This window comes from Scardinius erythrophthalmus (assembly GCF_964197995.2).
Source record: "Scardinius erythrophthalmus genome assembly, chromosome: 24".
NCBI classification, from domain to species: Eukaryota; Metazoa; Chordata; class Actinopteri; order Cypriniformes; family Leuciscidae; genus Scardinius; species Scardinius erythrophthalmus.
This window is the reverse complement of record NC_138244.1, coordinates 16,763,646-16,777,105: the sequence shown is the minus strand read 5'-3', so window position 1 is coordinate 16,777,105 and position 13,460 is coordinate 16,763,646. Positions and strand designations below refer to the sequence as shown.

At 39.7% G+C, this 13,460-nt stretch overlaps 2 protein-coding genes across 7 annotated transcripts in view; both read left to right on the top strand.

Moving 5' to 3' along the window:
* The window catches only part of cadps2 (Ca++-dependent secretion activator 2), a 146,346-nt gene extending 139,667 nt beyond the window's left edge, over positions 1 to 6,679 (top strand). For 4 of the 6 annotated variants that reach the window (XR_014029418.1, XM_081356506.1, XM_081356505.1 and 1 more), the window contains 3 exons: positions 3,162 to 3,269; positions 5,618 to 5,722; positions 5,882 to 6,678. Coding sequence is in view for 3 of the 6 variants with exons in the window: in XM_081356506.1 (XP_081212632.1) it covers positions 3,162 to 3,269; positions 5,618 to 5,722; positions 5,882 to 6,052 (384 nt within the window). In the remaining 3 variants the exon portion in view is untranslated. Of the gene's footprint in view, positions 1 to 3,161; positions 3,270 to 5,617; positions 5,723 to 5,881 lie in introns of all 6 variants that reach the window. The other 2 variants (XR_014029416.1, XR_014029417.1) reach the window with 1 other exon arrangement.
* Positions 6,680 to 9,447: 2,768 nt separating this feature from the next.
* On the top strand, positions 9,448 to 12,799 carry fezf1 (FEZ family zinc finger 1). Its single transcript, XM_081355726.1, has 4 exons — positions 9,448 to 10,646; positions 10,743 to 10,877; positions 11,569 to 11,701; positions 12,012 to 12,799. Exons 1-4 carry the CDS (start codon positions 9,885 to 9,887, stop codon positions 12,272 to 12,274), a joined length of 1,293 nt encoding a protein of 430 aa, XP_081211852.1. The 5' UTR covers positions 9,448 to 9,884; the 3' UTR covers positions 12,275 to 12,799.
* Positions 12,800 to 13,460: the final 661 nt, after the last annotated feature.

Genomic DNA, 13,460 nt, shown 5'->3' with positions numbered 1-13,460 from the left:
ACACTTTACTTAAAGATTTTATGTATAATGTATTATAAAGTTTGAATGCATTATGCATTATAAATGCATCATATCTTTTCATAAATAACTGTAACCAAGGCTAAAAAGCATTATAATATTTGCTGATACCTTGTTGCATCTAAAATTGGTTGTTTGTCTTGTATTTTAATGCATTATACTTTCTATAGGCTAAACATAATTATTATGATGTGTTAGAAGTGTGGTTATAATTATTCATGAGACCATACAATGCATTATAATGTGCATTAAAAGGCATAATTAATGCATTAGAAATACTTTTACAATACATTATATATAAAGGCTTCGAGTAAAGTTTTCCCAACAGTTTACCTATTGGATTTTTATTTGAAACTTGACATTTTTTGCAATTATGCTAACTTTCTTTCAGATAAATGATACTTGATGGCATTCATACATTTTTAGGCGCGACTTGAGTGTCCAAATAACTATTTGGGGCCAATGTGCAAAGCAAACTGATGAGATTAAGAACAGAAAGTCGTTCAAACCCTACACATCCAAACCCCATCGCTCCATCTGAGCTCTTGGGTCTGGCTCCCCGAGGTGTGCAGCGGGCGAACACCCCATCTCCCCCTCAAATTATAACGTAACCTCCACCTTGCGCTTTTGTGCAGAAGGAACGCTGCTCCGTGTAAAGCCCTTTTCACAGCTCCCGCTGAAGCCGGAGAGGGAGGGAAGAACCTGGCTGTGGTCTGGCCTTTGGCACTGAACATTTCTGGGCTCTTGTCACGAAAGGTTAAGCTCCTCTGCTCCTTTGTGAAGGCTGCCATTCAAGCGCCGGGGCTTTCTGGCGAGACGCCCTCCCGATAGCGCTCTGTTAACACACTCGTTCGCACATTCACACCCACGCTAACACTCACGGCTCGAATCTGCGTTCGCATTAGCGTTACCACAACAGAGTATTTACTCAAAACTTGCACAAACGCACTTCACACGCTCGCACACACTCACACACACCTGCACCTGGACAGTGAATGAAGCAGTGGCAGGAAGCCAGGCTAGCAGTTGTGTGTAATTACTGCGCATTTCGTCTCCCCTTCCCTTTCTCTTCTGTTTCCCCATCCACGCCATTTATCCGCTCAGCTTAACCAGTCATTAACCTGGCCTTAATCGCACCATCCCACACCTCTCCATTTATTCTTTCACACATGGCCCACACCCAGTCGTCGTGGCATTGTCTGGCCTGACGGATCGTCCCTCGGTCCTCCGGTTGGATTTCGTGCGAGAAGATCGTGTTTGTGCACTTATCGTCCCATCACGGGCTTTGTCGTCCTGTCAGGCTGATGGAAGGAAGAGCGTTGGGTTAAAAATACCCCGTTTTTGCTTCCACCCAAGTGCCTTTTGTGGAGCCACAGGTGACTACCATGATACGTCAGCGATTATACGCTTGGCTCTCCACAGGAAGTGGCAGTTTTCTTCCCTCCACTATAATATAAATGTCTGTGAAGACCTGTGAAGTCCTCTTACTCAACATGACATGAAGCACTCTTGAGATGCCAGTCGTTTCTGATCAACTGTTGTTTGTCCAATTCATATCTCTGATGCAGTCAGGAGGTTATACTGTCCAGTGTGTGTTGCTCTCCAGTGTTGGGGAGTACCTAACTAGAATTTGTGATGCTACTACAGTACATAAATGTCAGTAGTGTGACAGTTTGCTTCTTTCAAAATAAGGCAGCTTTTCCGTGAACAAGTTGCACTTGCATTTTTTCAGGATTCTTTGGTACTATTTCATCATTGGACCTTCATTCTGTCATATGACCAACACACAAACTCACAGGAAGCGAGGCTTGACCAGAACAGGAGGTTGATGTTCAGGTGTCTCTTTGCGCTCTAATAAAAAGGGGGTTTTCCAGCGTTCAAGCCCTCGAGCTACAGCCCTTGAGTCATAGGAGGGAAATGTGTCACAGCAATTATAGCACTATTAGGACATTTTTGTCCTGTTTTAACAGCCTCAGTGTGAATAGAAAAACTTTCCACAGGTAAAAGGATTGCTTTTAACGGGGTATAAGTGTCGTAGGTGCTTTTTGCTACTTTTTTTAACACGTTTACAAGTGTTTTTTCTTCTCATAAATATCCTTCAGCAGGCAAAGATGGTGGTGGCTGTCAATGTATTGGTATTCGTGTTTGATCTTGGTGTTTGATTTGCTCATCCTGTCATACAAAGAAAATAACGGCTGAAATAAAGGTGTACTAAGTCATTTTTGTTCATTTCACTGCACGACTGTCTTATACGTCTTCATACTAACACAACTGCTGTGAATGCAGCATTATATAAAAACAAAGAATTTAGTTATCAATGCCATAGTAGAAAAAACAGCTTGTATTTATTATTAATAATGGTAATCATCATCCTATTAATATTTGTAATAAATCTCCTTTCTTAGAGTGTCTTTACAAGAAAAGAATGAACAGTAATGGCCAATTCACACCAAGAAAGATAACTATAAGAATCTAACCATCTGTTTATTGATTCAGAAGTGCGCCCAGTTTTGTCATCTGTCACTTTAAATGCTTGAGCTCTTTAAAATTGGGTGGATTCTGATTGGCTGTTGATGTTTGTAGTGTTCATCAAGTGATTCCAATAATATTGTTCCTGAGTCATTATCATTATAGTTGTGGTGTGGACTATTCTCATTGAATTATAACGATTATTACAACTTTATAGCTAATAACTTTATAGTTAGTTATAGTTATCATTCTTTGTGTGAACAGGCCTTAATCATAAAACTTGTTGACACAAATAAGTAAAATTACACATACAAAAACAGGGTGCAATAAGAAATAAGTTATTTGTCAAAGGTAAAAGAATAACCTGGTCATGTGATCTCAAAATGGCTGCCACCATGAGGGGGACCTGCCCTTATGTGGGATAAAACAGCTTTTACTTGGCCACTGTTCTGACTGATGTTTTAAACATTTGTCAAAAATATTATAGATTTCTTTAGGCGTAAACCATTTCACTTAGTGCACCTTTATGAAAGTAAAAGTTTGAATGACTCAAAATTAATCAGCATGTTTTCTGGTCAAATTCGCTTTGCAATGCATCAACAAAAAAAAAAATGAATACCAAGATTGAATTAATCTGATTAGCATATTGACTTTGGATGTGTCACTCTCAACAGAAACCTGGAATGGATCTAGCCGATACCTACATCACCTTCGTACGGCAGAACCAGGACATTCTGCGAGACCGTGTGAATGACGAGATGTACACCGAGAAAATCTTTGACGTAAGTTTCATGCCGTCATATGTAAATTGTGAGCTTATTTTGTCCATTAGATCATAAGATCTGAAAAACCCATACATAAAAGGTGTAAATGGGAATGCCTCCTTCGTCTACCTGTGATCCAATCGACCAAAGCGCATCCTGATACCAGGTGTAAACAAGGCCTTAGACGACCTAGCGTCAGAAATGTTTCGTAATAAGTTTAAAGAGCAACGCAAATCAAGCAGAATTACTTCAAGGTCGTTGTTTTCAGGTGTGCCGTTACAAGTGAATAAATGTTCCAAAATCTGTTCCTTTTTATAATCCGTCCCAGTTGGTTTCCAGCTGCGTTCCTGCCACATCTCCTCAGCTGTGGGTATTGTAAAGCCGAGGCAGAGGGAGGTGAGAAGGGGTGGGGAAAGTTTTTGTTGCAAGAGGCAACGAGGCCTCACCAAGAGCACTCATCAGCCCATTGTGACCACTTCCAGTGCCTGAGCACTCACCCAGGGCTCCTGTTGACCCGTTTACTCTCAAACAACATCGAGAGAGAGAGAGATAGAAGGTGCAAACGTACCTCTCGCTCCTTAATTTTGTTTAGAACACACTGCTCATCCTTCCGTGCCACTTTCAGAGGAGGAAGATCTATAGACAGACACAAACACTCGAGAGAACGTACACAACCACACTCCCGCCCCTATAAATCCCGAGCAGATTGCCTTTCGCAAACTTTCTATTCCGAGCCAGATTGGAGAGATGCAGTGTTTGATGTCTTCTCTTGATTTATTAGACTTTTGCCGAGGCCGCCGATGGAGACAGGCGGGTGGGATGGAGGTGCCCTGAACACCAACAGCCTCTAATGTGTGTCACACGCGCACAGTCATGCACCAGGAGTGAGTCGAGGGAAGGGTCGCCGTGTGTCACCACAGAAACTTCCTCATCAGGCAGCCTGTGTGTGTGTGGTGCATCTCCAAACATCAAGTCTTCCCAATCCGTCAGTCTGTTTCAAAACATTTAATCTAATTCGAATCTCTGGACGGCTAAAAGTTCAGCCGTGAATGTATTTCAGCGCTTCTTCTCGAGGACGAGCCGTTGTGCATCAGGCCGCCGATTGTTGTTGTGGAGATGCCGGAGGAAATGGGAAAATCAGTCGCCGCATGCCCTTGCAGTCTGCGGTCTGTTTGTCCGGGCCGTTAAATCACTGTGATTAGCGGAGCGATGAGGTTTGCACGGCCCTCAGCCTGGTCACAGGTGTGGAGGCCACCCTCCTCTGCCTCCCTAATGAACCAGACAAGTGGACACTTAAGCATGTGATTACTGACACACGGGACGGAGATTCGTCTGATATGAAGAAATGCGTCGCCATTCTTTCACCTCCAACAATTAGGGCACAGTCATCTGTTTCCCAACCAGCCTTAGTGCTTCAATTAAGTGGCTTCTCATCTTTCCATTTGGCCCATTTTCCGTTAACGGCAGGAGCGGACTTTGCTGATTACTTTTGCGCTGTTTGGATTCATTTACGCTCCCGTCACAAATTTGAAAGCGTTAAAGCCAAGCCTGACAGTAAATTACATGGGAAGCTCAATGAAAACAGGCCTTATGATGCGTTTCACAAACAAACAGATGATGATGATGTGGTCTGGTAAGACACAGTCTTGCTTGTGCACGTATTTAAACGAATGCGTGTGATGAGCTCCTAGATAAGCAAATCTCTTCAATGTGCACATTTCGTCGATTTGAGCGAATGATTTCCGAAATGAAATCAGTGGGCAGAATGCCAACACGAGTTGGAGTCACAAAACCGATTCACCGTCTAAACGCCGTTGATTAAAGAACGTGCTTCTTTCATAGAAAAGTCTGGCCTTCTGAACCGCTAATTATAAAAGGTGTCCTCACCTAAAGTAAGATGTGTATTTAAAAGGTGTTTTGAGTGCAAGGTGACCCTTCACACGCTGATTCAAGTGTTAGTCCTGTAATTAGTTGGTTGGGTTGTTATTAAGTGCGAACGTGACCTCATGATACTTGGGGCACGAGAAGATACTTGCAGGAACTTCTGTAATGAGCAATGAAGTAATGACTCTTAATGAATATTAAATACTTCAATACACTGAATAGGTAATCTTGCATGTCCTTTGCTAAAAAGGCTTTAAATATTTTAAAGGACTGCAAAATTTGTCTGTAGATGTGAAAATTTCAATGCTCAATCACACAAGAAAAACACACATAAAGGGAACTTTTGACATTAACTAAAAGCAGCTTTTTCTTTCATGCCCCACGTAGGTCACATCTTTTTATTTGCTTAAAGTGCTGATGTTTTCTTCCATCGCATTTGTGTCCCCTTCAAGGTTTAATCTCTCTCTTTCTTACATGCACAGCAATGGTACAACTCTTTCATGAAGGCGATGTGCGTGTGGCTGACGGACAGACTGGATCAGCAGCTGCATGTTTACCAACTCAAAACTCTCATCAAGATTGTCAAGGTAAAAGAAAAAGAATGCATTGTGTGAAGAAGTTTTTGTTGGAAACTCAATTGATGCTAATTGACCGTGAAACGAGCGCCGTTTCAGGCGAATCCTAATGTTCGACTGTGTCCTTGAACTATTGAATCGCTCTCCTTGCTCTTTATTTTTGTGGTTCAGAAGTCGTACCGCGACTTCAGGCTGCAGGGCGTACTGGACGGCACGCTGAACAACAAGAGCTACGAGACCGTTTACAACCGGCTCACTATCGAGGAAGCCACGGCAGCCGTGTCGGCCGCGGACGGCCTGCAGGGCATCACCATGAGGGACAGCGACGAAGAGGAGGGTTAACGTCCCACCTATGTGGATGGTCATAAACTCGAAGCGAAGAGGTCGGATTCCAGCTCTCCTGATTGGAGCTCGCGCTTCATGCTCCCTAGCCAGTGCTACTCTGCCCTCTGTCTAAGCCGGTGTCACCATGCTTGTGTAAAAACTCTCATTGGCCACTTACAGACTGCTAAAGTGTCTCTGTCGTTCTGTATTTGATGTGCAGTGATGCTCGAATAGCACAGGGGTCCTGCTGATGATTTGTAAGTGTATCATAGACACGGTGTACCGAAGTGAAAGCTAGAAATACAGAGCGTGAGGGAAGTAGTGTCTGCTTATGTGCTTCTTTTTTTCTTCTTTTTGCATCAGCTTGGGATCCTCAGGCCAAAGCTCCAAATATGGTGGATGAAATGCTAGTTGTTGCACTGTTTATGAAGTCGTGACACTGTTCCACTCAATTGCTATGAGTTCACATTCAGATTTTTCTGTAGAAGTAACCGTTGAGTGTGTCATGTATAGTATGCTGTCAATGTCCAACTATGTTTCAGATGGAAGAAAATGTCACTGGATTTTAACAAGAGCTGTATATTTCTATTGTCTTTGTGCACCTGAGATTGCCCAAGTGTTACAATTAAAGTGTTTTTAATGTCACTTTTCTGGTCTTTTTTTATGATGTGCATTAAGTAATGCATATGAAGGCTGAGTAGCCTATAAATGAAAACATTTTACAAGGGCTAAATACAACTTATAGGGCATTAAAAAAAAAAAAATTCTAGATTAGATTGCAATTCATAACATTTTTGGCAAAGTGGAAACAAACTACTAAATACAGATTTTTTACTAGCCAAAGAATAAGCAACACTTAAAATATTTGTTCTCCTGGAGTATTCAACATTTTTTGGTCACTAATAAAAACGATGGCAGTTGTTGGTCTCGATATCAAACCCACTCAGTGTGCAGTTTTCTGCATGTTCTTTTCATTATCACTTTAAATGGCCTTCATCTTTATTGTGCATCATATTAAACAAACACATCTAAAAGAAATGGAATTCTATTCATAGAAACACATTGCTGGAATTGCCTACTATACAATAGCGCAATGCCCATTATTTCTAGGCGTTTTACTCTTAGTAAGACTAATAATTAATAACATAATAGAAAACAAAATAAAACGTCAAATAAAATATAAAAACGACTGTTAAAGGTATAACAGGAGATATTTACCTGCATATGTAACTGTTCATCACTATCTGTTTAATTGATATAGATATATAATACTGTGCGTTTAAAAATTATACGACATCTAAAATCATTTTTAAATGCCGTTTGATATCGTTGGTTTACTGTGATAATTTCGATTCAGCCATCTAGTCTAGCAGAGACGTTGAATAAATACTTTTTTTAAGGGTAAAAAAATATGTCAAGGCAAATCACGAGTGGGAGATAATCGCTGTCATCGAATCGTAAATTGTGTATCATACTGAAATATGCTTGGAATCACAGCGGAAATAGTCACGGGAAATTAAATGCGCGATTCTTATTTTTCCAAGTCATATCAGAAAACCAATAGAACCGTTAAAAAAATATTAAAACTTTTAGCTAACTATTTCTCATGCAGCTGATTAAGCGTATTATATTAAATATGGGTGTTGGAAAACATGACACGCTTTTAATAGCCAACAAATATTAGGCTAAGATGCAAAAAGAAACAAATATTAAGATGCATTTGTGCCGTGATATAACGTGAGGCTAATCACAGAGGATTTTTCTCTCTTTCCGTCTTGCCTTCGCCCAGCTGAGGTAATCTGAGGAGCAGCATATGACAACAGTGAGGCGACTGCTTATGTGAAAAGCTGAAAATTGCAGGTTATTTGACACCCATCTGCTTCCAACTGAACAGCAGTCAAAATTAGCAATGTTCTAAAGTCGCCCTGAAAACACAAACATTATCATTTTAGCGTATGTAGCCTAGCCTAGCCTACTGCTGATTATTGATAGCCATTTTAAAAATAAAAACGATATTACCAAGTAGCCAATAATTAATAATAAACATAAAAATATTTTAAAAGCTCAATGTGTCATCGACGCACTCATTTCCCATACCTTTTAATCAGAATAATCCTTGACGAAAAAAAACGTCTTCGCATCGAATCAGTGTCAACTGTATTTCACACCGAACTGCCACTTTTCGTTTCTGCTTTAGCTCGCGGACAGATTGTAACGCGCGCGACTCTCTCACTCTCTCATGACATGATCTCAGCTCCTTGGAGGCGTTTTTGCTGTTAATACCTCTCGTTTGGCGCACAATTCCCAGATGAACGTCCTCACGAGTTTGCGTTGGGAAACCAAGGTCGTCTGATGCGAAATATTGGCTTTTCCATAATCTTTTCTGGATGTGTGGCGCGTGATGTCAAAACCATGGAACGGTCGCGTGAAGTTTCACTAATGGCATGCAAATAATTATTTGATTACATTTCACATTAAATTATGTATAGATAGGCCTGGAAAAATCAGTGAATTCATCATAGGCTATAAATCAGATGACAGGTGCTGTTAATCGACCGCTTAAACAGTTTAACCAATTAAGAAATAACTACATGGGGTAAAATTACGATCATACATGACCAACAGCCCCCTGAGGTGACATTACAAGACTATGTGTATAAAAATAGAAATGAACAGGGCAATATGACATATTTAAAAACCATTTTATGTTTTTAGGGTTATTAGTCTATGTAGCCTATTTGTTCTTTTTTTATTTGCTCTTTCTTTAGAATTAAAATACAAAATATATATTTTCCATTTTGAATTAGAATGTTTTTAATAGGTTACGTGAATTCGATTACCAGGCTCGTGCACAAAATGTTCTTTTTATTATTATTATTTTTTTTTACTAGTCTTACAACACTGTAAAACATATTGTTGGTTTAAAAAAGTTACCGGGTTGCTTACAATTTTGAGTCAATACAATGTAGATTTGTTTAACCAACAGAAACTCAAAATATGATGTTATATGAACCACATTAATTATCCAAGATGATTTGACAAAAGAAAAAAGTTGAAAATATAGGCCTACATTTTTTATTATTAGGCTACAGTGAATTAGCTATAAGGTGTACACAGTTTAGGGAAAAAAGACAAAATGCAGAGTTATAAACTAATTTGTAGTAGATAAATATGAGATTATTACAATGGGGAAAAAACAGGAAAACAAAATTGTGTAATGTCCATTAAGTCTTAATTTGTGTTCGTTTTTATGCAATACTTCACGGCACGTCTCATTTAAAATGCAGTAAAGTCTTAAATTAAGTATGTTGTTTGAAAAAAAAATCGATCTTCAGTCCAACCCCCCCAAAAATGCGGTATAGAAGTTTTCATATGTCAAATGTTGACAAACATGATGCATGCGCGCGCCTGTCATCGTGCGCGAGGTACAATGATGTCACAGCGAGGCGCGAGGAGACCGGAGATTCGCCCAGCGCTTTACAGTGCTAATAAAGAGCACCTTCTTGAGTTAGTCACCCACAGCAGTGTGTAGGACAAGTGCAGGGAGAGAGAGAGAGAGAAAGAGAAAAAAAGCCGCTCTAGTGATTGATATAGCCTGAGTAAATCGAGCATCTGGGCTGCTTTACGTGTCTTTGACGCGCGCGCGTGGTGAGCCCTGAGTTGCGCTATTGACAAAACACTCTTTATTGAGCAATCCTGGGCGGACATAAGTGCTGATTGTCCGCAATTTACAAGCAGCGGAGCAGCCAGGGGGCCTTTGCGCTTGATGATGTCTTTTCTTGCGGGTCACTGAGAGGAATCAAACTTATCTAGAACAGGAGGACACAGGTACAGGTGCTGCGCTCGAGTCATGGACAGCGCGCTGTACCACTCAGCGGGAATATTCGGCGCCCCTTCGGCTCCAACAGGAGGAAGCATGATCGCGAGCTCCAAACCGCTCGCTTTTTCGATCGAAAGGATTATGGCAAGGACGCCCGAGCCAAAGTCGATACCGTTCCCGAACTTGTTCCACGCTCCCGTGGGGAAAGCGGAGCAAAAGCAGTCTCCCGCCCCGCTGCACTGCATGATCCCCCTCATGCCGCTAGCCTGCGAGCCGCCGCATAAACTTCACATTAACGGATTAGACCACCCTGACGCTTTTTCACACAACGCGAACGAGTTCCTGAACATCGGCTTGAATTATAAGAACGAGCAGCAAGACGCGACCCCGGCCATCGGACAGTACAAACTCTTCCGGCCGCGCGTGGTCAACCAGTCGTCGTTCCACGCGATGGGCGCCGCCGTGTGTTACCTGAACTGCGGGGAAGGCGCGTGTCCGCCTCACGCGGGACTGGTGAACCTGCACCCCATGGCGTCGTACCTCCTCAACACGCCACTGCACGCGCGCCAGAAGAGCCTGTTTTCCTCGGAGAAGAGCAAAGCGGGCGCCGCCGCGGACAGGTGTCCTCCTGGCGTGTCTTTTAAAGAGCTTTCTCACTCTCACCTGCACCATTACATGAAGGAGAGCGCGCACATCCTGTCGGAGAAGCTGTTCAAGAACTCAGCGGCCAAATTAAACAGCGGGTCTCCTCAAACCAAACCAAAGGTGTTCACCTGTGAAGTTTGTGGCAAGGTGAGACGAGAGCGAGATTGATCTTCTGTTTTAACACAGATTAGCCAACATGTTCCCCACTTTTTTTTTTTTTTTAACACAGTTTGTAATTTTCAGGTGTTCAACGCGCACTATAACTTAACGCGTCACATGCCGGTTCACACTGGCGCGAGACCGTTCGTGTGCAAAGTGTGCGGCAAAGGATTCAGACAAGCGAGCACTCTGTGTCGCCATAAAATCATACACACTCAGGTAATTATGCACATGATTTTACAAATAATTACATTGCTGCTGCTGCAATATCTCAAATTAATTTAGTAACCAATTGCCATTTCTGTGATATTTTATTGGTAAATATAGCATAGGCTATGAAATAAATGTTTCGGTATTAACATACATTTTATTATATATATATATATATATATATATATATATATATATATATATATATATATATATATATATATATATAGCCTATGCTAATAAAAAAAGAAAATCATATACCAGAATTTATAAATGTTCGTAGGCTATATCATGCCGTTTACATTTGTAAAAAATCATTGAATAAGAGGAGGCATATAGCCTACTTCTCTCTTTTAGAAGATTTAAATATTTACATTTTAAATGTTTAATAAAAAGCCTGTCAAATACGTTTTTGGATTTTTTTTGTTTGTTTCATGGATAGCCTAGCCTACGTTTTTTTTTTACTATAAAAGTTAAAATAATGATAGCTTATGGAAAAAATTAGCAAAGTTATTTATAGGCTAATAATAATAATTATAATAATAGGCTAATTAATAATAATAATAATGTTATTTTTTTAAATATATAATTTCCGTTTATCAGTAAGTGCTTATCAGCAAAATTTAGGCCTACATGATAAAATGTCAAGTAAAATATGTGAAATATTTTTTTAAATCTATTTTCCTCCGCTTGTTTGCAGGAAAAACCGCATAAATGCAACCAATGTGGTAAAGCTTTCAACCGAAGTTCAACTCTCAACACTCACACACGAATTCACGCGGGATACAAACCCTTCATCTGTGAATTCTGCGGGAAAGGATTTCATCAGAAAGGTATCTGTCCTCAAAGTGATTTTATAATGTCTATTTGTTATAGCGATTTGTTATTTAAAGAAACAACAAAATTTGCTAATTTTTAAGTAGGCTACAATCAACTTGAATGTTTAAGTCATTTCAACTTAAATTACATTGAACTGACTTAAAAAAATGAGTTGAATCTTGTATAACTTAAAAAAAATATTTTGATGAGTTAAAGCGATGTCATAACTTATTGATAATACAATTATTGTTGTTGTATTGGATGTATTGTTTTGCTGCCATGTTTATTGGCTTTGGCTTCTCATATTCGTGTTTTATTTTCAAGGAAACTACAAGAACCACAAACTGACTCACAGCGGAGAAAAACAGTTCAAGTGCAATATCTGCAACAAAGCCTTCCACCAGGTGTACAACCTCACATTTCACATGCACACGCACAACGACAAGAAGCCTTTCACCTGTCCGACATGCGGGAAGGGTTTCTGCAGGAACTTTGATCTTAAAAAACACATTAGGAAACTGCACGACATTTCCCCATCAGGATCCCGCTCACCACCGACACCCACCGGGAACATGGAGGGTCAGTAAAATCCCTCTGACTCCCGGGAGAGAAAAAAAATCGCGCATGCAAATTATTATTATTATTTTTTTTATGTATTTTTTATTATAATTATTTGTATAATTTTTGAGCGGCCGTCATCATTGTTGAAGCTCGTCTGTGAATGGTAGATTATTACATGATTATTTTTTACTCTCAGGGTAACGACAGTCTTATTTATTTGAAACTGTAGGCCTACTGTTGTCATTTACTTAAAGAGAGTAATTGAAACCCGTATATGGAACATTAATTCTCGTGACCGCTGTGTATTTGAAACTCCATTTTTATATGTTTATTATTTATACAGTTCTTTGTATTAACTATACTGTTTGCCGACTGTAAACGTTTTGTTAAATCAATGTGAATATATATGCAAGGCTTGTTGTATATTTCCAATGACATCTGACCTGTCAAAAAGATTATAAAACATATGATAAAGGGGTAGGGAATCCAAATAAATAAAACATATCTTATTGCTATATTTTCTGTGTGAATACAGGCACTTAGACGCATGTTAAAAGATCCTTGGAAATAACAGACCACGTGATTCTTTCTTGTCAAACAAATATTAAGGTCTATGCAATGACAGATATCACACGTTAATTAAATGAAATGTAAATGCCATTATTATCATAATTCTGATACTCTTTATTGGCACTGCAGCGACCATGCCGTGCGCACATTATGAGGAGAAAATGCTCCCTCTAGTGGATGAAACTAAAAGGAAAATAATCCCTAAAATATATATATAAATTTATTAAATTAAGAGGCTTTGCAATAATGATGGCACTAAACGTGCTGTGACTCATATCTCACATATTCTTGTGCCAAAGCTCAGAGGAAATTGGTCAGATTCAAAAAAGCTGCTTGTAAATATTTAATGTTTTACTAATAATATGTAATGAAATAGCTTTTATTAGTGAAGATTATAGTATTGGATTATAAATGCCAATGATTTGATTCAAATAAATAGATCTCGAGGCACTGTAGGAATGGGGTGAATTACTTTAATTAGCTACTTCAGCACCACATGACTGAACAGCTCCCAATATTTCTCAAATATAGCCAATATTCTCTGAATTCTAAAAATATCCCTATATATTATTTATGATGTGCGCCGCGCGACTGTTCTTATCCAGGTTTCTGCTAATTAATTCACAACGCTGAATTAAACGG